Raw genomic sequence first — 24,385 nt, 5'->3', positions numbered from 1 at the left:
TCAGGCTGACGCTCTATCCACTGAGCCAAACCAGTTAGGGCAAGAACTGTTATTTATGTGGGTTATATTTTTCCATATTGAGGAATGTTTGTATTAATTCATTAAAAATAGAATAAACTCACTAAGTATTTTATAACTAGCATTTTTGTTAATAACGGTACATTATCACAAAAATTGCATGAAGAGTACTTCAGAATTCAGACTGGTGCAGCCATTATGGAAAACAGTATGGAATTTCCTCCAAAAATTAAAATGGAACTCTCATTTGACGCAATGATACCACTTCTAGGAACATATCCTAAGAAACCTGAAACACCAATCAGAAAGAATATATACACCCCTATGTTCATCGCAGCACAACTTACAATAGCTAAGATTTGGAAACAGCCTAAGTGCCCATCAGCAGATGGGTGGATTAGAAAACAGTGCTACATCTACACAATGGAATACTACACAGCTGTAAAAAAGAAAACTCACCCAGCTGGTTTGGCTCAGTGGAGAGAGTGTCAGCCTGCAGACAGAAGGGTCCCAGGTTCAAATCCGGTGAATGGCACATGCCTGGGTTTCAGGTTTGATCCCCAGTAGGGGGTGTGCAGAAGGCAGCTGATCAATTATTCTCTCTCATCATTGACGTTTCTATCTCTTGCTCCCTCTCCCTTCCTCTCTGAAATTAATTTTTAAAAAAAATTTTTTTAAAGAACTCTTTAAAAAAAAGAGTTATTTTTTGCAACAGCATGTATGGACCCAGAGAGAATTATGCTAAGCGAAATAAGCCAGTTAGAGAAAGATATGTATCACATGATCTCACTGATGTGTGGAACAAAATAAATCAATAAACAAAAATAGATCCAGAGACATAGAAGCATGGAACAGGCTATCGAACCTCGGAGGGAAGGCAGGGGAGGGTGGGTGGGAAGAGGCCAACCAAAGAACTTGTATGCATAACCAGCAGACACAGACAATAGGGTGGTGAAGGCCTGGGGTGGGGAGCAGGAGTGGGCTGGAAGAGGTCAATGGAGCTAAAGGGGGGACTTATGTTATACTTTCAACAATAAATATTTTTTTTAAAGAGTACTTCATATTGTCTTACTGTAAGGTCTTAATTGAAGACAGCTGGATTCTCATATCTGCTTCTGCAGTACATCTGTTGTGAAATGGTATTGGTAGATATAAGTATAGAAGGGAAATCTGGCTTCACAGATAGCTGGACTAGGGAGAAGCATATTTTTAATATTTTTTAATGGATTTCAGGGAGGAAAAGTGAGAGAGATAGAAACATCAATGATGAGAGTGAATCATTGATCGGCTGCCTCCATGCCTGCAAACCTGAGCATGTACCCTGACCAGGAATTGAACCATGACCTCCTGGTTCATGGGACGATGTTCAACCACTGAGCCATGCTGGCCAGGCAAAGAGAAAAGCATTTTAATGGCCTTTTAGATAAATGTGGATATCCTTCTTTGACACATCTTGCTTGTGGTAGTTTTTAAAGATTACTCAGATGTGAAAAATGAAACCATATCAATGAACATTATGCTCTTAACAGTGGTCGGCAAACCGCGGCTCACAAGCCACATGCAGCTCTTTGGCCCCTTGAGTGTGGCTCTTCCACAAAATACCACATGCTGACGCGCACGTACAGTGCGACTGAAACTTCGTGGCCCATGTGCAGAAGTCGGTTTTCGGCCTGGGCGAGTCTATTTTGAAGAAGTGGCGTTAGAAGAAGTGGGGGGTCTCGGTGGGTCGGTCGGGGGACGGGAGACGCAGCACAGGCTGGCCGTGGATACGCAGCGATTCATGCACGAGTTGAGTGTGGATGGGAGAGTTGGGACCTCAGCGAACGTACCTCAATTAGATTGAGGACCTTTTGAGCAAAGGCCAGCTTTGGAGTACCCTAATTAAGTTAATAGCAATGTACCTACCTATATAGTTTAAGTTTAAAAAATTTGGCTCTCAAAAGAAATTTGAAACGTTGTACTGTTGATATTTGGCTCTGTTGACTAATGAGTTTGCCGACCACTGCCCTATAACATTAAAATCATTGGTATATCTTGCACTTTAAATATATATATTGAGTAAGGGAGAGAGAGAAATAGAAGCATTAATGATGAGAATCATTGATCAGCTGCCTCCTGCACGCCCCACACTGGGGATCAAGCCTGCAACCTGGGCATGTGCCCCAACCAAAATTGAACCATGACCTCCTGGTTCATATGTCGATGCTGAACCACTGAGCCACATCAGCCGGGCCTAACTTGCACTTTAAATAGACATTTCACTCAAGGATGATATTGTAAAATCATGCCTGAGTAAAACATTGGAAAACAAAGTCATTCGGCAAGCACTGTTTCCTTGAGTTATGCAGCTTTTCCAAAAGCAGCGTCTCTTAAATGTTGGGAAGCTGCCCAGCTCACAGTGGCAGATACAAGTTCTAATTTTCAAGATAAGAATTTTAATTTTCACTTGAAAGTTTTCATTTTATCAAAGGCAACAAATACTGTCGAGTGTTTTCCTTGAAAGAACAGGCTCAATCCTTTCATTTTGGGGAAAATATCAGCCAAATGTGCCAGTTTGAATAACCATAGTTTGTTTGATGTCCTTTCAAATAAAATGGGATTCAACATATTGTTAACAACAAGGGGGTAGGTGCTAGGATGGTTGACATCCAAAACACGGACAACAAGAAATGCTGCGCGAGGATGTGAAGCAACAGGAACTCTCCTTCACTTCTGGTGGGAATGCGAAATGATACAGCCATTTTGGAAGACAATTTGGCAGTTTCTGACAAAGCTAAGCACACTCTTTGCATATGATCCAGCAATTGTGCTTCTTGATATTTACCCAAATGAGTTGAAAATGTCTGCTACACAAAACTTGCACACACATGTATAGCAGCATTATTCGTAATTGCCTAAACTTATAAGCAACCAAGACATCCTTCAATAGATGAGCAGATATACAAACTGTGACACGTTCCTACAATGGAATATGGAGCAATAAAATGAAATGAATTTGTTAGGAACATAGGTGACCCCGTCTTAAAACTAATCCGCCATCTTGACAACTGGGTGAACCCGAACCCATGACTCTCTCCCCTTCCCCTGAGTGAGTTCTGAAATACAGAACTCTGGACTGATCACAGTACTCCCATTCATTCTCTCTCAGGGTGAGGTGCCCCGGATGTTTCTGTTACCTCACCCTGGCACCCAAGCCTCCTAGCTCCTGATCCCTTTGATCATCACACATTCTCACAGCTTTTAAAATCTGGGGGTGGAAGGTTCGGGGATCCATTCCTCTTATTGATGCTGTTTTCTGTATGTAAGTTCCCTAACAAACTCTCTATACCAGTGGTTCTCAACCTTCTGGCCCTTTAAATACAGTCATGTTGTGACCCAACCATAAAATTATTTTCGTTGCTACTTCATAACTGTAATGTTGCTATGGTTATGAATCATAATGTAAATATCTGATATGCAGGATGGTCTTAGGCGACCCCTGTGAAAGGGTCGTTCGACTGCCAAAGGGGTCACGACCCACAGGTTGAGAACTGCTGCAAACCAACAAGCTGGACTTGTCTGCCTCTTTTTTTTTTTTTTTTTGGCTTATCGGCTCCTTCGTTTTTGGGGGGCTGCTTTGCATACACAGCCCTTTCACAAAACAGAGCTGTCAAGCTATGAAAAGACATGGAGGAAACTTAATTGCTAAGTGAAGGAAATCAATATGAAAAGACTACATACTGTATGATCCAAAGTCTGTGCAATCCTGGAAAAGGCGTAAGTATGGACATAGTAAAAAGATCAGTGGTTGCCAAGGATTGAGGAGAGGGAGGGAGGCTGAATAGGTAGAGCACAGGGGATTTTTAGAAAAGTGAAACTATTCTGTATGATAATGTAATGTGTCATGGTACTTATATGCATTATACATTTGTCAAAACTCGTAGAATGGCCCTAGCTGCTTTGGCTCAATGGATAAAGCATCAGCCTGTGGACTGAAGGGTCCCAGGTTTGATTCCGGCCAAGGGCACATGCCTGGGTTTTGGGCTCAATCCCCAGTAGGGAGCGTGCAGGAGGCAGCCGATCAATGGTTCTCTCTCATCATTGATGTTTCTATCTCTCTCTCCTCCCTTCCTCTCTGAAACCAATAAAGAAATTTATTTTTAAAAAACCTCATAGAATGTACAACACAAAGAGTCAACCTGAATATAAACTATGGACTTTGTTAATATATCAGTATTAGCTCATCAATTGTAAAAAAAGTAAGATGTTAATAGGAACTGGGAGAGTGTGGCTCTAGCAGGTTTGGCTCAGTGGATACAGCATCGGCCTGCAAACTGAAGGGTCCTGGGTTTGATTCTGGCCAAGGGCACATGCCTGGATTGTGGGCTCGATCCCCAGCGGGGGGCATGCAGGAGGCAGCGGATCAATGATTCTCTCTCATCTTTAATGTTTCTATCTCTCTCTCTCTCTCTCCCTCTCCCTGCCTCTCTGAAACCAAAAAATATATATTTAGAAAAAAAAAGAAGAAAGAATAAATCCTTGAGATATTACAGGGCCCATTGGAATGACTCCATAAATTGAAATTTTTTATTAGCCAAATTAAAAGGGAATGGAAACAGGTGAGATAAATTTTATCAATATTTTTTATTTAACTTAATATATCCAAAACATTAATCGACATGTCATCAATATACAAAATTACTAATGGGATACTTATGTTCTTTTTTCATAATAAGTCTTTGAAAACCAGCATGCATTTTACTTTTACATCACATCTACATTCATACTAGCCACACTTCAAGTGCTCCACAGCCACATGTGGCCAGTGGCTACTGGATTAGACAGTGCAAGTGAAGATCAAGATTCTGACCCACCTCCACTTGGCCACCTTGTAGCCTTTCTATGAATGGGGCAAGGAGTCGGGCAGCCAAATTCTCTGTGAAAGCAGGCTGGCATTGCTCATCAAAATGCAGATCTACAAAATATAACAATCATGTTTTTTTTGTGTTTTTTTAAAAATATATTTTATTGATTTTTCACAGAGAGGAAGGGAGAGATATAGAGAAAGCTAGAAACATCGATGAGAGAGAAACACCGATCAGCTGCCTCTTGCACATCCCCCACCGGGGATGTGCCCACAACCCAGGTACATGCCCTTGACCGGAATCGAACCCGGGACCTCTCAGTCCGCAGGCCGACGCTCTATCCACTGAGCCAAACCGGCTTCGGCAACAATCATTTTTTAAAAAATATATTTTATTGATTTTTTACAGAGAGGAAGGGAGAGGGCTAGAGAGTTAGAAACATAGATGAGCAAGAAACATCAATCATCTGCCTCCTGCACACCCCCTACTGAGGATGTGCCCGCAACCAAGGTACATTCCCTTGATCAGAATCGAACCTGGGACCCTTCAGTCGGCAGGCTGACGCTCTATCCACTGAGCCAAACTGGTTAGGGCAAAATATAATAATCTTATCTATCTGGGGATAAGATTTTAGTATAAATTAGAATAAAGAGTTTCAAGATGCTACAGGGGCCCAAAATTTATTCGACCCTTTAAAAATTATTTGCTAGGGCAGCTGACATTTCCCCCTTGAAACTGTTACTTCTTCTGGGATGCGACAGGAATGCTTCTCTCCTGCATGTCCCTGTTATTCTTCTCCCTTCTTGATAAACACCACCCAGGAAAAGTGGATTTTCTTTGGCCTGGAGCCAGGTTGATGGAGAAATTCTTTGCCCCAGGCCCCCTCTATGGTCCATACGGCAGTTCTCTCCCCTTCACTGATTGGGCTCACCAACCCCGTGGTGGTGCCCCTGAGGGGAAAGGCAAGATTATGGAACTCTGAAAGGAAAGGAGGGTTGGTGTGCCATCATTTCCTGATTCATACGGACAGTTTTTGCTCCAGGCGCTGTGCTGGGCACAATGAAGGTGCTCTCGTACTCCTCACCAGCTCGGCTTTGAAGCGGTTCACTCAGGGTCACCGAGTAACCCAGAGCTTCCGGATACCTGAGCCAGGATCTCGGATCTCGGCATTCCAGACTTTGGGGGATTAGTGCTCCTGCCCATCTACAGACAGGAGCGCAAGGGTTGTCCAGCAAGAAATGGTCATCTCTAAAGATAAAAAAATAAACAAAAAACATTTTTAAAAGAAAAATAAAAAATAAAAAAATGTTCATATCTGCTTTCTGCTTTCATGTGAACCAGGCCTGGCAGGGGGCTTACTGTCCCATCCCAGTTTTATTTCAATCTCTACAAACTGGAGTCAGATATTTGGACATAGATAGAAGCCGGCTGCCCTCTCTGTATCAGCCGTACAGCTTTAGGAAACCTGGGCGGGCTGCTTCCTCTTTCTTTTCTGATTCCTGACAAGTTAGAAGACTCTGGGTGCCGGGGAGTCTTGTTGCTTTAAGCCTGAGCCTGGGTTTGGGAGGAGACTGGGAGGGCAGAGGAGGGTGCCCGCCTACCTGGAGGAACCTGCGTGAGGTGTGGCTGGAGCTGCTCGGGCTGTCAGGTGGGGAGGGGGGGGAGGCGGGCTGAAACTTGGAGCAGGAAGTGAACTCAGGGCCGCCCTCGGAGGAGACAGACTAGGCGAGTTCTGCTGCTGACTGGCCTGAGCTGCTGAGACATGGTGAGTGAGCTGGGAACTAGGAAGGGGGTGATTTAAAGACAAGCCAGAGGGGCCTGGGCATCAGGAAAGCTGAGAAGGTGGCAAGTTAGAGGGCTGGGCCAGCGCTGACAACTAACTGCAAATAGCTCTGAGCTGCCGAAGTCGGTGTTCCTGCCCCTTTACTCCCCTCCTCCCCCCGACCTCAGTGCCCGGCTGGGCCTAGAGCAGGGCCTCGGTGGGAGTGAGGAATGCGAATTCCAGGCAAGGAGTTGCCTGAAGGGCCCTTCATCTCCTCCCCCAGTTCCCGCCACCCTCCCACCCCGCCCCAGCAGGTGATGTGACATTCCTGGGCAGCGCTGCTGTTTCCCAGTGTACATTCCAGCTCAGCTCCCCCCTCTGCCTTTCACTTTATCCTATTGAGAAACCCAAAGAATTTGTCTCTCTGAGTCCAAGGAGTTGGCCCCCTCTTTATAAACATAAGGAAGAACTAAGAGTTCGTAAAAGAACCAGAAGTTGGTTCTCTGAGATAATCTACTGTGGATCCACACCCTGCCCTGTTTTTGGAGATCCAGTGGGTCTGGGGAGGGAGGAGCTTAATAACGTTTTCTCTTCCTTGTTCAAAAACCTTATCGTGAAGCCTGGGGGTGAGGCATTAAGCAGGGAGGACTTGCCCTCCATTTCCCCCAGTGCCCAGGCTGCTGTTTTTACTTAATATCAACTTAACTGGTGATTGTTTGGTTCCTGTACAAGCATGTCAAACTCAAAGGCTAACAGGGGCCAAATAAACGAGGCATGTGGCCCGCCGGCCACGAGTTTGACATGCTTGCACATGGCGTTAAATGGGGGATCGGGGAGAAGCAGAAGTTGTGGCCCAACGGCTTGCTGTCATGGGCCTTGTGAGGAACTTGGAGCCTGGCTGCTGGCGTTCTGGGTCACAGCAGTTGGGCTGCCCAGGAGGCGGGTGCCAGATCAGCTCTCCAGCTGCCCCCGTGGAGAGAGGGAGGGTTGTGCCAGGTGAGGGTGTTCTACTGGCCAGCGCAGACATTTTTTATTGTTGTTGTTAATCCTCACCAGACGATATGTTTTTTTCCATTGATTTTTAGAGAGAATGGAAGGGAGGGGCAGAGACACAGAGAGAAACATCCATGTGAGAGATACGTCGATTGGTTGCCTCCCACACGCTCCCTGATGGGGCCAGGGGATTGAGCCTGCAACTAAGGTGCATGCCCTTTACTAGAATTGAACCTGGGACCCTTCAGTCCTTGGGCCGATGCTCTAGCCCAGCCGTGGGCAAACTACGGCCTGCGCATTTGAAATGAATAAAACTAAAAAAAAAAAAAGACCGTACCCTTTTATGTAATGATGTTTACTTTGAATTCATATTAGTTCACACAAACACTCCATCCATGCTTTTGTTCTGGCCCTCCGGTCCAGTTTAAGAACCCATTGTGGCCCTCGAGTCAGAAAGTGTGCCCACCCCTGCTCTAACCACTGAACACTAGTTAGGGCCAGCACAGACGTTTTTAATGAGGACACTGTAGGACCTGGGAATTGGTAAATGGTGGGGTTTTGCATTTTGCAATGCCAGCTCAGCTGTCTTCTCTGACCTTCTTTGAGGAGCAAGGGAGTAGTAGAGAGGGATTCAGTGGTGTGCTTCTTTTCATTGGCAGAGGCCCTGAGAACCTGAAAACATTCTGTTTGTAAACAATTCAAGCATGGCCAAAAGCTAAAGTCCACCTTAGACATTCCCCTCCTCTGGCCTCCATGCTGCAGCTCAGTTCCTCTGCCACTTGGCGTAATTAACCCCTGCGTTGCTGCCTAGGAGGAGGCCAGTGGAGGTGAAGGAAATGACCGAGTGCGGAACCTGCAGAGTGAGGTGGAGGGAGTCAAGAATATTATGACCCAGAATGTGGAGCGGATCCTGGCCCGAGGAGAAAACCTGGACCATCTTCGCAACAAGACAGAGGATCTGGAAGCCACAGTGAGATGGGGAGCCCACTGGGGACAAGAGGAAGAGAGGGAGGGAGGATCTTTGGGAATTTGGGGGTTGGTGGTGTTGGGAGCAAAATGAACAGGAGGGAAGTCTGCCTCTTCACCTGTTTTGGGAATTGATGTTAGCCGAGTCCTCGCTTCTGATCCCGTTCTACTCCACCGATTGGTACGGGCCCAGGGAATAGGTCCAATGACCGGGGTTGGCGGGTGGGGGCTGACCCACGGAGGCGTTTTCTAAGAACCTAGGCACTCTTGGGCTTCTCTTCTGCGAAGTTGATTTTCCTTTTGAAAGCTGCCCTTGGCAGTCATTTGAACCTGACCTCCCCAGGGCAAAATATTGGCTTTGGAAAATCCTCTTAAGGTCCTTTGGCCTTCTCCGGGAGTTATTAGGCAGGGGGTGGAAACTGCTAGAGTCTTGCTGAGTCAGCTTTAAAAAGAAGCTGGGAAGAGCGGTGACGTTCTTTGATGGGGTCCTGCGTGAGCTGAAGGCTAGAATAACATCTCCCACACATCTGCTTGACCTCATTCTCCGTCTCCAGCCAGGTGCTCAGGAAGGGAGTTCCTCTACAGTTCAGCAAAGGCTGGAGCCTAAGTTCCTTGTCCAAGGGGACACACTGGCTGGGGCTTTCTGCGTCCTCTGTGTAATCTTGGGCACAGCTCTGTTGTCTCCTTGGGACTTAGTGCTTCTTTCCACAGCCTCACCTGGGGAGCATGAAACTTAGTTACTGCAACCCCAGTGTGGAGAGAAAGCACGTTCCCTCACTTCCAACCACCATATCCCCCTGGCCCCTCGCCTCCAACTTCAGCAGTCCCCAGGAGGCAAGGAATCATGGAACCTGACTCTGTTCTTCTTGGCCCCAGTATCTACCCTCCTAAGGGGTAGATTGCCCTGCCAGGGTCACACCCCTGGGTGTGAGCATGTGTGAAAGTCCCCACAATGTGCATGACAGTGCAGGGGTAAGAAGAGAAGGGGGTAGGCAGGTGGCCAGGGGGAGTCCAAGATTTCTAAATTCAAACTTGGCCCACCAGAGGGTTATGAAGGTATGTTTGTCAAGGTAGGAGGACAGGGCATTTTCTATTTAGCCGTCTGTTACTTCAGCTTATCACTTACATATGTAGGTGTATGGCGTGGGGGCCTGCATTTGTACTGTTGTTCCAGTGGGAGGAGGAACTGACTCACTCTACCTTACCCCCTACAGTCTGAGCACTTCAAGACGACATCGCAGAAGGTGGCTCGGAAGTTCTGGTGGAAGAACGTGAAGATGATTGTCCTCATCTGTGTGATTGTTTTTATCATCATCCTCTTCATTGTGCTCTTTGCCTCTGGTGTCATTCCCTCTTAGGATGACACCGCCCTGCCCTCCTCTTCGAGACATCCCTCCATGGTGGGCGTCAAGAAGGGCCCCCTCTCCCGTCCTTCTCCACGGGGAATGCTGCTCAGCCCTCTGCCCCTCACTCTGAGGCCCTCTGCTACACTGTCTGCCCCAGGAAGTACCTTGATCCCCTGGAAGGAGAGAGCTGGACTGTGGCCACATTCCCCAGGTCCTCAGGGGAGAGCCCAGCATGAGGCTGGGACACTGATGGTGGCTGGTAGGCAATAAAGACCCTTCAGGATCCCTACGTTTGTGAGGTGCTTTCTCCTCTTGCATTCGGCCTTTGGCCCTTTTCTCCCTGAGCACGCCCTGGATTCTCCCGTTTTTGGCCTGAGTTGTTGGAGGGGTGGAGAGTGCATGTTTGGAGAAGAGAGTTGAAGCCTCCCTGTTTTTCTTTATTCCCCCTTCTTCCGTTCATTGTCACAGGTCTCAAGAACAAAACTTTCCTGGGAGCCTTGGCACACATGGAAATTTCAAAACCTTCACAGCGGTGTAGGGTGGTGGGCCAGACTGCTAAGTGTCCCTCTTGGGCCTTGCCACGTCGCTGGATTACTGTTCTGCTGGAAGCATTAACCGCGACATGAGGCCTCCCTGGGCCGAGCACCCAGGAACCTGGTTAAGGGCCATCTGCCTCTCCCATCATTGCCATTTCTGTTCTGTGGCCCTGTTGTAGTCTAGAGCAGGGTTGAGAGGAACTGGACTGCTTTTCCTTCTCTTGTGGTTTTGCAGATTCTATTTGTCTTTTGTCTGCTCTTGTCCTTCTGGGACTGAGCAGGGACTCCGGGTCTCAGCTGACCTAAGGGGGTGAGCATCTCTCCCCCAGGTCCCGTGGCTGAGCACAGTCAGTGTCACAGGACGGGGCCTATGGCCCTCCTTCCCCTCCATGTACAATGGGACTCTGTCTTTGAGCCTCCCTCCTCCCCACCAGGTTCCATCGTCATTGTCACTCTTTCCTCTTCCCAGTGCCCAGTCTGCCTTGGTTTGGGGGAAGAGTTCTTGCTCTCTGTCCCTATTGCCCTCATAGGCTTTCCAAAATGGAAGCTAACCTGTTTTGGGGAGGGAGGAGGAAAGCACAGAACAGACTCATTGGTAATCTTTGCCACAACCATGTCCATCCTCTGTCTCCTCAGGCCCTTCCTAAGTCTCCAGGGACAAGGAACTTGGCTGAAACCTCTTCCTTGGGACCCAGACTGTCCAGGATGAGGGTCAGGTCTGTGCTCACAGGGGCTCAACCCCAGGGAGGGAGCCCTCAACCCCTTCCTCAAGAGGGGCCACATTTAATATGTTGAGGGTGGCATGGGCTGGGTGAAAAGGTGGCTGTTGACTTCTTTGCAGCCATGAGGAGAGCGCACAGATGGGGCGATTCACCTTCAGGAGGGCGCTGGAGGGGCGGTAAGCCACTAGCCTCGCACAGCCTCTGGGGAGCAGGATCACATCAGGGCAGGGCTGCACTTGCCCTCCCGGGGAAATACAGAAAAGCTAGAGCTGCACCTTCTCCACGATCGTCTGTTTTCTTTTTCAATTGAGGTGAAATTCTCATAACGTACAACTGAGCATTTTAAAATGTACAGTAGTGCATGCACAATGCTTCCTGTGAATAAACTTTCTTTAGTTTTGAAACTTTGGGCGCTGGCCAGGTAGCTCAGTTGTCCTCATATGCCAGGGTTGCGGGGGTTCGATCCCAGTCAGAGCAAATGAATGCATAACCAACTAATGAATGCATAAACAAGTGGAACAACAAATCGATGTCTCTCTCTGTCTTTCAAATCAACCAGTCAGTAAACATATTTTAAAAACTACAAAACTTTTTTTTTGGGGGGGGTCCTGTTTATGGTTATGGGTGAGATGCACGCACCACGGTGGTGAAGACCCTCCAGACACCTAGCATAGTGCCTGACAATGGTGCTCCCACAGTCCCCCCTAGAATGACTGCATCATGCCACCCCAGGTAAGCCCCGTCTACCTGGTCTTGGAGGCAGTCCCAGAGATGCCTCCCAGAGCCGGCTCCAGGGCCGAGGTGTGGCCAGCGTGCAGACCTGGTGCCCGGCTGCTCGAACGTAGCCCCAGTGCAGGAGGCTGGGGAGTCCTCCGAAGCTGGGTCCGCTGGCCCAGGAGGAGGCGCCCTCTGGACCGGGTCGCCGCAGCCTTCTGCTTTCGGTTTAATTTGAACTTGGTCTCGGTTGTGGGGGAAGGCGCCCCCCCTCCGCCCCGCCCTGCCCCGCCCCTCTGCTTCCTCCCGAGCTCTGGCACGGGGGCCGCTGTGGGCAGAGGAGCAAGAGCGAGCCCAGCAGCGGCAGCAGCGATGGTGAGGGGCCACGCGGGTAGGGTGGGCCGGGCGAGGGGCAGAGGACGCGCACAGCGGGTGTGACAGTTGTCCGAGGGTGGGGCGTCCTCCGTGACTGCAGTCCCCCGCGCGAGGCTACCGCTGCTGGGGCCGGGCTGGGTCAGCCCCTGCGCTGACCTTGAGCCAGGGAGTTTCGGAAAGGGTGGCCCGAGCCCCATCCCGGCTGCCCCGCGCGGAGTGAGCGGGACTTGCCTCCACTTTCCGAGCCAAGTGATTACACCAGCATCGGCTTCAGGGTCAGGCTGAGAGCCTGGTGGTGGCCACTTCCCGGCTCTGTGACCCGGGGCAAGTCACTTAACCGCCCTGAGCCTCCTTTTCCGCCCCGGAGAAGCGGGTCAGCGATACCTGCCCTGCTGGGTCGGTCCATGGGTCGGTCCGTGGGAGGTTAAAGGAGATAGAATGGCAGAGACCTACCTGCCTGGCACTCCTCCTGAGAAGTGGTAGGTAATGTGATCACCGCCTCAGCCCCCCCTGGGGCCGTGAGGAGGCAAGCCCCGCAGGGGAAGTAGGCACCTGAGCAGATGGGGTGGCAGGTTTTTGGGGGTGAAAGAGGAAGGAAGTTGTTTAAAAGTTCCACTGAAGTTATCAGAGTGTGGCAGAGGCCTAACTCCCTCCTCACCCCTATCTGGGGACACATTCCTGAGTTGAGTCATCGCCACTCCGCCACCCTGGCTCCAGATTCTGGGCTCTGCCCTCACTTGCCATCTCCAAGGCAAAGGTGTCAGGAACAGGTGGTGGCAGTTGCTGTCCTCCCCTCCCCGTGGGAAGATGGGCCCAGCGGGAAGCAGGCTTGGTGCTTTAAGGTGCTGCTGTAGAGAGGCTGGCGGAGGTGGGATGGAAGGGCCGCTAGCGGTTGCCATGCCAGCATGGCCTCATCTCCGGGGAACTGGAGGCAGGAAGAGGAAGCTGGGCAGGAAGGTAGTGCTGAGCTGTAAGGCCGTGCCAGGAAACTGAGGGAGGCTCTTGAGAATGGGACAGAGTCCAGAGCCCACTTCCCAGTGTGCAGGGCAAGGGATCACGCGGGGAGAGGGGTTAGCCTTTGGGGAGAAGAACGAACTCCTGAAATGAAAGCTGAGGGCAGGGTAATTTATTGGGGGAAACTGGGAAACTCTGGGACTCTCACAGGTTCATTTGAGGCAAATGGTAGATCAGAGCTTGGGAAGAATAAATTGATCTCCCCCCTCCCCCCTTTCTCCTATCCCCATTCCTCTGTTCTTTCGCTCTTGCCCCTTTCTCTGCCCACAGCTCGATCCCTTCCTTTTTCCCAGCCCCCTTCCCTACCTGGTCCTTCTTCCTTTCCCTTCCCTTCTCTAATCCATTCAATCAAATATTTCTTGTGTTTCCTTTGTGCTGGATGGACATGATGATGGATATCAGGGGTGGAGCAGGAACAGTGATAGGAAAGATGGAAATTGAATGGATGATGACTTGAATTCATTCATCTTTTAGATGGTCCTCTCTCATGTACTGTCCAAAGCATGTGGGTTTGGCCTTCTTCATATGCATACAAGTTGAGTTGGCAGCATCCAAAGGCCTGGTGAGGCGTTAGCCAGTCAGCTGAAGCCTTTGGCCTCCCCTTGCCTGCATTCGGGTTAGCACAAGCATTCAGAATGTGGTCCTTGGAGTCTATGTTGGTTCAACTCTCAGGTCGTTTCCTCACTGGCTCTGTGACCTTGCCCAGGTGCTTTAACCCCTCGGAGCCTCAGTTTCTTATAAAACTGGGATAATAGTACTGTCCTCAATGGATTATTGTGAGGATTAAATGAGATAAAGTGAACTGACAGCTAGCATGGTGCTTGGCTTAGAGTGGTGTCCATTGAATGGTGGCTGTTATTACTGTCAAGAGGTAAAACTTCAATAGCCTGTAGTGCCTGATGGGAATAAACTAGATGCAGGTTCTCAAAGGCCCATGTAAAGTTCTTAATTGTTAGAAACAATTAAGGGCACACGTTTACCATAAAGAAGAGCTGGCTTGGATGGCAAAGATTTTATTGAGCCCCAGTATTGTGTAGTGCTTGGGATCTGACTATTAAAAAAAACAAAAACAAAAAAAGCTAGGGAGCCCTAACAGGTTTGGCTCAGTGGATAGAGCGTCGGTCTGTGGACTGAGGGGTCCCAGGTTCGATTCCAGTCAAGGGCATGCACCTTGGTTGCGGGCACATCCCCAGGAGGGGGTGTGCAGGAGGCAGCTGATCGATGTTTCTCTCTCATCGATATTTCAAACTCTCTATCCCTCTCCCTTCCTCTCTGTAAAAAAAATCAATAAAATATATTAAAAAATAAAAAGCTAGGGAAAGTTGAGCTAAATCAGTAAGAATAGCTATTACTTATCGAGCATCTAGGGTGTGTCAGGTATTGTGCTAAGGACGCTATTTATAATATGTCACATGTCTTAGCTAACATCATGGTAGATATTATTATTGTCATCACTTTGTAGATGAGGAAGTGGAAGGTCAGAAAGGTCATGTCCTTGGTCATGAGGAGAGATACGAGGGTGAGAGAGATTTTGAGAGCTTTGTTTTCAGAAGAACCAAAGGCAGTTGGCCTGGAAAAATCTGATGGGACACCTGAGTGTCAAAGGAGGGCTATTCTGTACAGAGGATAACTGTCTGTCAATCACATTTCCTGGAGAACTCCCACCCTCTGTCTGCCAACTATACTGCTGCTCCCTCTCCCCCTGCTCACAACCTCAAGCTCTTCAGGCCCCTGAAAGGACTTGGAAGTGCCTTCCCCCCTACCCCCCCTCTCCCGCCCCGTACCCCCATCCTCTACATTCTCTGCCTCCCTCCCCACCCCCTCGCCCCCAGTGGACATCTCACACACTTACTGATGGCACTTCTCTTCTCACCCTGTCTGGCTGGCCTCTCTGTTTTAAGTTCTCTCACTTCCAAACATGCCAGCCTACCACCAACAGATAGATTATCCTGAAGCGCCTCTGCGGTGTCGCCCTTGGCTCAGAGACCTGTACCATCCCTCCCGCCAAGTGAGCTTCCTCTTCTTTCCTAAAATTTATTTTATTATTATTATTTTTATTGACTTGAGAGAGCGATTGATTTGTTGTTCCACTTACTTATGCATTCATTTGGTTGATTCCTGTATGTGCCCAAACCTGCAACTTGGGCCTATCGGGACAACGCTCTAACCAACCGAGCTGCCCAGCCAGGGCCTGCGCGTCCTCTTCTTGACTTTTCTCTGGCCCACCCTGCCCCTCCACCCTTACCCTTTGCCTAGCCCTCAAGAATGCCCCAGCTCCACCCCAGTCTTCCAGGGCTCACCCCACCCACTCTATGAAGGTTCTCAGGAATCACTGCTCTGTGGGCAGCTCTAATACTCCCTATTTCCATCTCCCAGTGTAACTCTACTCTTTTCTAATTGTGTCCTATATGGCTCTTTCCTCAGCCTTTAGGGATCTTCTTAAGAACAGGCACAATTCATTCAGAAAATATTTCCCAAATGGCTTCTGCGTGCCTGGCACTAGGCTGCATTCAATGTGGCAGCAGGCAGCTTGGCCTTGATCTCTGGTCGCTACCTCCTTCCACATCCTGTAGTTCTTTAGTTGAGTGGGGCCAGGGAGGGCCAGAGACTTGAGTCTGAGGCTGCTGTGTTCCTTGGAGCGAATGTGTTCCTTTAGGCCTGGAACCATCTGGGGTCCAGACAGGCCTGGTGCCTCGTGGGGGAAGGAGGCTGCAGATTGCAGTGGGAGGTACAGCCGGCTCTCTTAGAGAATGTGACCCAATGTCACCCCATGGAGGAGAAAAACAACAGCTGTAGTCTTCGGAGTAGAAAAAATAAATATCCAACGTCCCACCAACCTCTAGCAGTGATTCTCATTTTCAAATCTTTGTCCATTCCCAAGTTTTTGCCTCAGACGATTTGAATGTGAGGATGCCTTGTACTGTTTGAACGCGAGAGACTCCACGTAATGGAACCTTGTTGAATAATCTAGTCATCATAATAGTGGTCATGATGTGGTAGAGAGGGGTATGGTTTCCCTGTTCTCTTTGTGATTCCTCCTTGCTCCTCAGCACTGCTCCCCTGGCCGGTGAGCATACCCGTCTACCATGGTTTGCCTCTTGAAGCAAATATTTCTTTTCTAGCTCATGAGCAAATATTGACCTACTTTGGTTTACCCCTCGAAACTCCTGCTGGGCTAGATAAACACACGGGGGTAACAGCTCTTGAAAATAAGAGTTGCTTTTGGACAGGCTATAATGCAAATGACTCACTCACCGAGTCCTCGCAATGGCCAGCACTGTGCTGGTCTCCCGGGGCCCTGATTCCAGGCAGACAAAAGAAGGGCACCGGGCCCTGCCCTCCCTCTGGGAGCTTGTGGCCCAGTTGGGGAGGTAGACTCATGAGCTGGGGCTGCCTGGAGGTTGTGTGCAAGGATCCTGAATGAAGATTCTTGCCTGAGTAGGAGGTGGCCCTCTGTAACCACCAGATACCTTCCCTTTCTGTGGTTTTAAGTGGAATTCAGTCAAGTGCCAAAGTGTCTACTGTAGACAATGGACAATATGGTATGGCAGGAAAGGGAGCTTGGCCCATGTTCTGTGGAGAGGAGAGAAGAGGGATGGGCTGTGGGGAACTAGAATGGGAGGAGGGAATTGCTGTGGTTTGTTAATCCTCTCATATTCATCTCCCTGATCTGTGTCTCAACCTGCTCCTGGACCTCCAGCTGTCCAACCAGGACCTCCTGCCCTGGGTCTCTCTCAGTTGCATGTGTCCAAAGCCTAGTTCTTTTCTTGTGTGTGACCCATGCTTTTTTCCCTCTCACCCGTCCTCCCAACCTCCCCCAAATTGGACCCTGCACCTCCCTTCCCAGTCCTCTAAAATGAGCTGGGTACTTTTGTTGGGTAAGATCCGAGCCTGGTCAGAACTGGCCTGACCACTCAGAGGCCCAAGGAGGGAGAGCGGATCTCAGTGTGTGTCTTTGTGTGTGCCTGTGGCTTAGGCAGAAGCTATGACGTGTGATGGTCCAGAAGTACTTTTTTAGCTCTGGGGGTGGATCTTTCTAGCTGGACTCTAGCCAAGTAGCTTGGTTTCCTCTTCTTTGCTGGGGGAAGCCAGCGGGCCAGTGTGCCATCCTAGAACCATCGGCTAGAGGCCACCCTAGAGCAGGTGAGAAAAGTATCTGCTTTGTGGAAGGGTGGGGTTCTGGGAAGGTCCCATCCTGGGGCACCTTAGAGGAAGCTGGCTATCCTAGGACCTGCTTTGATGGGCAAGAGGAGGGGCCTGTGAGACCAAGGTGAGCCATACACACCCAGGAGGTTGGCCCTTTACTCCACACATATATCCTCACATGAAAGATGCTGTTTCCCCTGCCATACATCACACACACACACACACACACACACACACACACACACCACACACTGACCGAGGAGACCTCTAGATTTCAGTACCAGGTGAGGGCCGGCTGGGGGCTTCATTCAGCCCTGACCTTGGGCTTTGTGTCCAGGCAGGGAAAGATTTGGAGCAGTGCCAGCGCCAGGCGGACGAGGTGACGGAAATCATGCTCAACAACTTTGACAAGGTCCTGGAGCGTGATGGGAAACTCTCGGAGCTGGAGCAGCGTTCCGACCAACTCCTGAACATGGTGTGAGGCCTGGGGAAACAGGGAGGCGGGAGGGAGAGGCTGGCAGGAGCCCTGATAGGGAGCGCATAGGCTGTGCTCAGTGCCTCCAGGCCCTTGGTGGGACCTGAGGGCCAGTGTGGGGCCTGTGGGTTTCTTGACGCCCCCTAGCCTAGATATGCAATGGGTAGTAGGCCTTGGTTTGAAGCTGTGGAGCTTCCTAAAGGTTGAAAATTGGCATGGTTAACTGGAGGTTAGCCCAAAGGGCTGCAAGTTAAGGCTACACCAGTGTCTGAGTCTAGGAGTCAGGCTGGGAGGGTTCCAGGGCAGGCTGTGGGGGAGAGGGAACATGCAGATGGGAAGGATGCAGGAGGAGACGACACCTTGCTGGGGCGGGATTGGGAGGAGCTGGCTTCAGGGCTCTAGGGAACCACTAACTCCTATCCTATGTCTGGGGACATCTACAGAGCTCAGCTTTCAGCAAGACAACCAAGACCCTGGCCCAGAAGAAGCGCTGGGAGAACATCCGTTGGCGTATCTACTTGGGGCTGGTGGTGGGCGGTGGCCTGCTCATCATCCTGATTGTGTTGCTGGTCATCTTTCTCCCACAGAGAAGTGAGGGCAGCAGTGGCCCACAGGCCCAGGACTCAGGTGCTGCCTCGGGGCCTGGGGACTGACCCAGTTGGGCCTGGAGGAGAGGCCGAATGGCCACACTGGCTGATTCTGGTCTCCAAAGAACTTTGGCATTTGCTCCTATCTGAGCCACCCCAGTGAGCGCCTGAGGGCAGCCCCAAAGTGTGCACCTCTGCATCTCCTGTCACGCCACTGGCTGGCCCTTGAGGGCAGCCTGCTGCACTGGCCATGCCAGGCCAGCCCCCCTTGGAGCTCAGTAAACACTGCTGCTTGGTTAAAAAGTGCTGTTTGGTTAACAGCTGGGGTGTGTGTGTGTGTGTGTGTGTGTGTGTGTGTCTTTGAAGGTCTCCAGGTTGTTCATTCTGCTCTGCTTCCACCCCTTGGGCTGCTTAGAAAGGCTACCACCCCAATGACTCCCTCCTTGGGAAGTGGCCCCTTCCTCTCACTTCCCTACTTGGTCCAGCCCTACACAGACATATCCTTCTGGAGTGCAGGTGTAAAGGCATAACAGCCCCGAAACCAGACCCTTCAACTGGTGTCCTCTGAGCCTCTTTCCCTGAGAACGAAATCTGTTATGATTCTGATGTCTTGGGGATGCTGAGAGGACCAATGGGACTCCAGATGGGATGCCAAAGAGGGAAACACTTCAGAGATTTAATATCACAAAGTGAGAGGCTAGACTTGTTGCCCTCTGAACACTTCCCCCTTCCTAATTTCTCCGCCCATGGTTTCCCTCAAGCTTTGCATCAGGTCACAGATGAGGCAGGTGGCAGTGAAAACGGGAAGGGTGTCTGTGGTGTTGTGATGCAGTCACAAAGGATGACCTGAAGTTTGCCCTGTAGGAGAGAATTTGGGCTTTTTAAAGCTCCAGGGCTACACGGGGCCAAGTAGGCAGTGCCTTCAGGGCCACAGGAAAGATCATTGGGTAAAGGCCATGGAAGAAGGAAGGAAGGCCCTGCCAAGACCAGAGTAACCCAAGCTGGGGCGGCCTTAACTGCATTTCAAACTCAAGTGTGGGAAGGAAGGGGAATTCAGGGTCAAGTGAGTAACAGAAGCAGTTCCTAGTTAAGTAGAGAGAGGGCTACTGGAAGAGAAATAAGAACAAACCTGAGAGTTGTGTGGACCCCTCACCAGAACTCATTACTTCTGAGGTAGGACAGCAAGCTGGGAAAATTCCTTGGCAAGTGGAATGGGGAAATTGAGACAGAGCTGAACCAGCTGGCCAAGCATTTCCCGGCAAGTTACAGAAGGTCACTAGAGCAGAAAGTCCCGGGTGCCTAGCAATGAGCAAAATTGCTGCCAGACCTCAAAACCAGGGTGGCTTTTCCTCCTCTGGCATATCAATGGCCGATATCTGTGCAGTTTAGACCTCCCTGACTTTTCCTCCTAGAGCAGTGGTTCTCAACCTTGGCTGCACATTAGAATCACCTGGGAATCTTTTTAAAATCCTGATTTCTGGGCCTCATCCTCAGGAAATTCTGTTTCTTTGTTACTAATGTTGTGGCCCCACCCCATAACAAAGAAACAGAATTTCCGGAGGATGAGGCCCAGAAATCAGGATTTTAAAGATTCCCAGGTGATTCTAATGTGCAGCCAAGGTTGAGAACCACTGTCCTAGAGGTAACACCTAGGCCTCAGTTGTATTTCAGTTCCAGGCTTAGGAAAAACAGCAAAACCAGATGGGTGACACCAGGACCAGCTTCCATTACTAATGATCCTCTGCCCTGGCACCGATCAATCAGTGGACACCACAACCCTGAAAGGATACACCTGGAAAAGCTGAGGAATATTCTATTGAGATCCTTCCCTAAGACTTCCCCCACACTCCCAGCCTTTAAAACCCTCAAAACTTAGGACCCCAGTGCACACTCTCCCTTCCAGGAATATGTCTGGGCCTTTCCTTCCCCCTCTTCTTTCCCCTGAGGCATGATCTCCTAAACTCTAAGGAATCCCGTGAGAATTGTAACCAGGGGAGCATTGAGCAGGGGCAGCTCGTCCAAGGCTAACGCCCTGCCCTGAACCTCTCCCCAAGGCCCCCTTTTCTCTGACTCCAGTGAGCTGACAGCAGCCTCACGTTGGCTCACTTCTTTCTAGAGAGCAGAAGCAGCCGGCTGAGGCTCTCTCCTATGGCTTCTTCCATCCTAAACCCTTCCTTGTTTCACTTCCCCCAGCTTTAATAAACATATCCTCAAAAGCACCTGGACTTGTGTTGTGAAATCTTGCCTACACGGAGTCAAGAACCTACACACTACAGCCCGTCCAGCAGACCAGCTCGGGCCAGGTACCTGTCTGGTAACACTCCCCGTGAGCTCATTACCATCTTGCTTGCCCTGGGAAAGATGGAGGATAGCACTTGGCCTTCACTTAGAGGCCACGTGAACTTGGGCAAGTCACTTCCTTGGCTTGGGTTTTATGTGTGTAAAAGGGATAATGATATTTATCTCCCATATCCATCAATGTAAGGGTTCCAGGTGGCAAATAAATGGTAACTTGTCCATCAAATCATTTAGTGCTGTGGTGCTCAACCCTGCCTCACGTTAGAATCACTTGTGGAACTTATAAAAATACCACACCCAGGCCTAGATCAGTTAAATCAGAATCTTTGAGGGTTAAGTCTAAAAAAAAAAATTTTTTCCCCCCCTGAAGCTGCAACCCCTCTCCAGGAGACTAATGGGTATTCAGGGATACAATCTATTAAATTTGATCAAATAATCAAATCCTTATCACCTCCCTTGGGAAACTGACCTTTAGATCATTTCCCAACCGACATTCCCTTTTGCTTAGACCACATCCCGTTTGCTGAGATCAGCAACTTTCTCCTCTGGACTTGCCCAGGATTCGCAATTCCCTGCTGAAAAAGCCCGCCTAGAGTCTGACTTCTCCTCTCTGGGTGCTGGCACCATTTGGGCGCTCAGCCCATCTGGTTTTCTGATGACCTGATACATTTATAATTCTTCACCACTTTCGGCCTCCTGAGTACCTCCTTCGGCGACCTTAATACAAACTACTTATTTTATTCAAGCCACTAACTCTACAGGAGCAAGGGGAGAAGTTGAGCAATGGGCTGAAGGTCACGCTGATAACCAGGAGCAGGTAAGGCCACAGGTTCCCCATCAGGGATACTCCCTTTCTTGGTTGGAAATGAGCACAAAGGTGTTTTTTGTTGTTGTTGTTGTTTGTTTTGTTTGAGGGGGGTAGATAGGGGAGGATTCAAGAGCCAACTCCTGAACCAACTAGAGCTCAGGGGGTGCATTAGTGCCCGGTGGGCCCGGGGCAGGGCAGCGGGAAGCGCCGACTCCTTCTCCCCCTGGACTGTGAAGACTGCGCCCCGGGACCTTCAGCATCTGCATCGCCGAGACCCTCTGATCCGCGGCGCCGACCGAGGACACCCTGCCTCCCAGGCACCCACCCGGCTTCTCACGGGCGCCCAACCGTCACTCCCCGTACCTGTCTAACCTGGGCTCGGATCCCAAAATGTTTTCTGATCCGCCCCGGTCCCTGCCATTGGCTTTAGCCTTTGGTCACCTGACTCACTCGAGCCAATGAGAGGCGAGAGAGCGAATACTTCCGCTTTCCGTGCAGGTGAGGACCGGCGGTGTCCGCCTTTCGCGTGCTGTGATTGGCCACTTTCTCTCGCCTCGCTAGCTTATTGGCCGGAGCCGCGAAGCCGCAGTCCGTGGGGTCGGAGGGCTGCTGTGTCAGAGATGGCGTCCTACTTCGATGAACACGACTGCGAGCCATCGGCCTCCGAGCGGGAGGCCCGAACCAACATCCTGCTGGCGATCGCGAGGTGGGTGCGCGGGGCGGGCGGCGGGGCCGGGCGCGGGTGTCCGGGCCGGGGCTGGCTGGAGAAGGCGGGCGACCTGGGGCGGCAGAGCCGGGGGAGGGCGGAGGAGTGAGTCCGGAGGCTCGACTCGAGGGGAAGTCGGTGCTTGGGGTGGGCCCTGGGCCTCCCGGTAGGGGGTTTCGGGAAGACGAGCTGGTGGACTCGGGGGAGTCGGGCGGGAGGGAGCGGGGCGGGGAGGTGGAGAGGGCGCCGCGGGGGCGTGGCAGGGCGACCAGCTCGCCGCGCTGCCGCTGGAGTCCGGCTTCCCAAGTCATTCCTGCGGGGCCCGAGCAGCCTCTCGGCGCCCGTGGCCTCCTGCGTGCCGTGGGAGTAAGCAGCCTGCGTGGTTGGGGCCGTGACAGCAGCTGTCAATCACTTCTCGCTCTGCCCTTAACGGGGTGGGCAAACTTTTTGACTGGAGGGCCACAATGGGTTCTTAAACTGGACCGGAGGGCCGGAACAAAAGCATGGATGGAGTGTCTGTGTGAACTAATATAAATTCAAAGTAAACACCATTACATAAAAGGGTACGGTCTTTTTTTTTCAATAGTTTTATTCATTTCAAACGGGCGGGATCCGGCCCGCGGGCCGTAGTTTGCCCACGGCTGCACGGTAACCTGTTGGGCACTGCGCACGGGGGTGGCTGTTCCCGGCTGGAGAGGGTCTTGCTTGACCGGTGGACGCCGGGGCGAGGTGCGGAGGCGAAGAGAAAGGGTGGTTTTCTGACCTCGCGTCCTTCGGCTCAGGTCGCTTTTCATCAGTGTGGACTTTGAAGACTTGGGGCTGGGAGTAGATTGGGACCACCACCTGCCTCCACCTGCTGCCAAGACTGCGGTTGAGAGCCTCCCCAGGACTGTCATGAGGGGCTGTCGGTCTGGTGAGAACACTGATTCTTTCTGCTCTTTGAGGCCGGTCTGCCCGACCTCACCCCCCATTGCCCCCCCACCCCCCAAGCCAGACTGTGGATTGGCCCCTCGGTTTTTCAGGCCAGGTTGGGGCAGGTGACCTGTAGGAGTGGGAGCCGGGAGGTGGGGCTGGGGCAGCTCTCCTGATGAGCACTCCCTCCCGAAGAGCTCAAGTGCCCCGTGTGCCTTTTGGAATTCGAGGAGGAGGAGACTGCCATTGAGATGCCTTGCCATCACTTCTTCCATTCCGACTGCATTCTGCCCTGGCTAAGCAAGGTACTGCTCACCCTGCCCAGTTCTCCAGCCCCTTTATTTTTATGAACTGTTGGGGGAATCAGAGAAGGAAGAGGGGTCAGGGTGAGAATTGGGAGCAGGGGATGGAGATTAGCTTATAACAGCGGATCTCAACCTGTGGGTCGCAACCCCTTTGGCAGTTGAACGACCCTTTCACAGGGGCCGCCTAAGACATCCTGCATAGCAGATATTTACATTACGATTCATAACAGCAACATTACAGTCATGAAGTAGCAACGAAAATAATTTTATGGTTGGGTCACAACATGAGGAACTGTATTTAAAGGGCCAGAAGGTTGAGGACCACTGGCTTATAAAGACCAGACCTGGGCTAGAACACTGCTGTTTTTTCCCCAGACAAATTCCTGCCCCCTCTGCCGACATGAACTGCCCACCGATGATGATACTTATGAAGAACACAAACGGGATAAGGTAGGAGCTGGTGGTAAGTGGAGGGGGTGGCTCCCTCTGGCTGTCCTCCATGCTCTCATCTCCTAACTCGGCAAAGCTGGGTAGGCCGTGGCTGCGTTCCCAGTAACGTTGGTGCGGAGCCCCAGATGCCCGGGGCCTGCACAGTGTGAGCCAGTCCCAGGAGAGCTGGCCCATCCGTTCGCCCACCGGCCTTCAGATGCGGCCCCTGCCTCTCCTTCAGGCTCGCAAGGAGCAGGAGAAACACCGACTGGAGAACCTGCATGGAGCCATGTACACATGAGGCAGCTGGGGCCACGCACTGGCCCTGCACAACGTCTTCCTCTTCGACCTCAAATCCTCATTAAAGATTTCTTTACCCACCTTGTGGCTGCATTGCTTAGGGCCCGACTGCTGCTGGGGAAGGGGGCC

At 50.8% G+C, this 24,385-nt stretch overlaps 3 protein-coding genes across 4 annotated transcripts; all 3 read left to right on the top strand.

Annotated features, from left to right (window-relative positions):
• Positions 1-6,349: 6,349 nt before the first annotated feature.
• VAMP8 (vesicle associated membrane protein 8) lies at positions 6,350-11,762 on the top strand. Its single transcript, XM_081101573.1, has 3 exons — positions 6,350-6,627; positions 8,429-8,587; positions 9,798-11,762. The coding sequence occupies exons 1-3, from the start codon at positions 6,625-6,627 to the stop codon at positions 9,939-9,941; spliced, it is 306 nt and encodes a 101-aa protein (XP_080957699.1). The 5' UTR covers positions 6,350-6,624; the 3' UTR covers positions 9,942-11,762.
• Positions 11,763-12,232: 470 nt separating this feature from the next.
• Positions 12,233-21,137, top strand: VAMP5 (vesicle associated membrane protein 5). The gene is made up of 4 exons (XM_081101144.1): positions 12,233-12,276; positions 17,774-17,911; positions 18,355-19,914; positions 20,097-21,137. Exons 1-3 carry the CDS (start codon positions 12,274-12,276, stop codon positions 18,562-18,564), a joined length of 351 nt encoding a protein of 116 aa, XP_080957270.1. The 5' UTR covers positions 12,233-12,273; the 3' UTR covers positions 18,565-19,914; positions 20,097-21,137.
• Positions 21,132-24,339, top strand: RNF181 (ring finger protein 181). 2 transcript variants are annotated; one of them, XM_081101143.1, is made up of 6 exons: positions 21,132-21,613; positions 22,166-22,310; positions 23,093-23,223; positions 23,418-23,527; positions 23,903-23,977; positions 24,198-24,339. In XM_081101143.1, the coding sequence occupies exons 2-6, from the start codon at positions 22,225-22,227 to the stop codon at positions 24,255-24,257; spliced, it is 462 nt and encodes a 153-aa protein (XP_080957269.1). In that variant the 5' UTR covers positions 21,132-21,613; positions 22,166-22,224; the 3' UTR covers positions 24,258-24,339. The 2 variants fall into 2 exon arrangements, with proteins under 2 accessions (XP_080957269.1, XP_080957268.1); XM_081101142.1 differs by lacking the exon at positions 21,132-21,613 and having other exon boundaries at positions 21,704-22,310.
• The last annotated feature ends 46 nt before the right edge of the window (positions 24,340-24,385 follow it).

The sequence above is a fragment of the Myotis nattereri genome (genome assembly GCF_964212035.1).
Source record: "Myotis nattereri genome assembly, chromosome: 10".
In the NCBI taxonomy this organism is placed as follows: domain Eukaryota; kingdom Metazoa; phylum Chordata; class Mammalia; order Chiroptera; family Vespertilionidae; genus Myotis; species Myotis nattereri.
Note: the sequence above shows the minus strand (reverse complement) of the source record. Positions and strands in the feature narration are given on the sequence as shown.

Excerpts from the sequence above, each read along its gene's own strand:
- VAMP5 (XM_081101144.1), top strand. Across the intron at positions 17,912-18,354 it reads CCGACCAACTCCTGAACATG|AGCTCAGCTTTCAGCAAGAC; the intron begins GTGTGAGGCCTG and ends GGACATCTACAG.
- RNF181 (XM_081101142.1), top strand. The coding sequence starts at position 22,063 with ATGAGAGGCGAGAGAGCGAATACTTCCGCTTTCCGTGCAGGTGAGGAC. Across the intron at positions 23,224-23,417 it reads CATGAGGGGCTGTCGGTCTG|AGCTCAAGTGCCCCGTGTGC; the intron begins GTGAGAACACTG and ends TCCCTCCCGAAG. Across the intron at positions 23,978-24,197 it reads AAGAACACAAACGGGATAAG|GCTCGCAAGGAGCAGGAGAA; the intron begins GTAGGAGCTGGT and ends CCTCTCCTTCAG.
- VAMP8 (XM_081101573.1), top strand. Across the intron at positions 8,588-9,797 it reads CAGAGGATCTGGAAGCCACA|TCTGAGCACTTCAAGACGAC; the intron begins GTGAGATGGGGA and ends TACCCCCTACAG.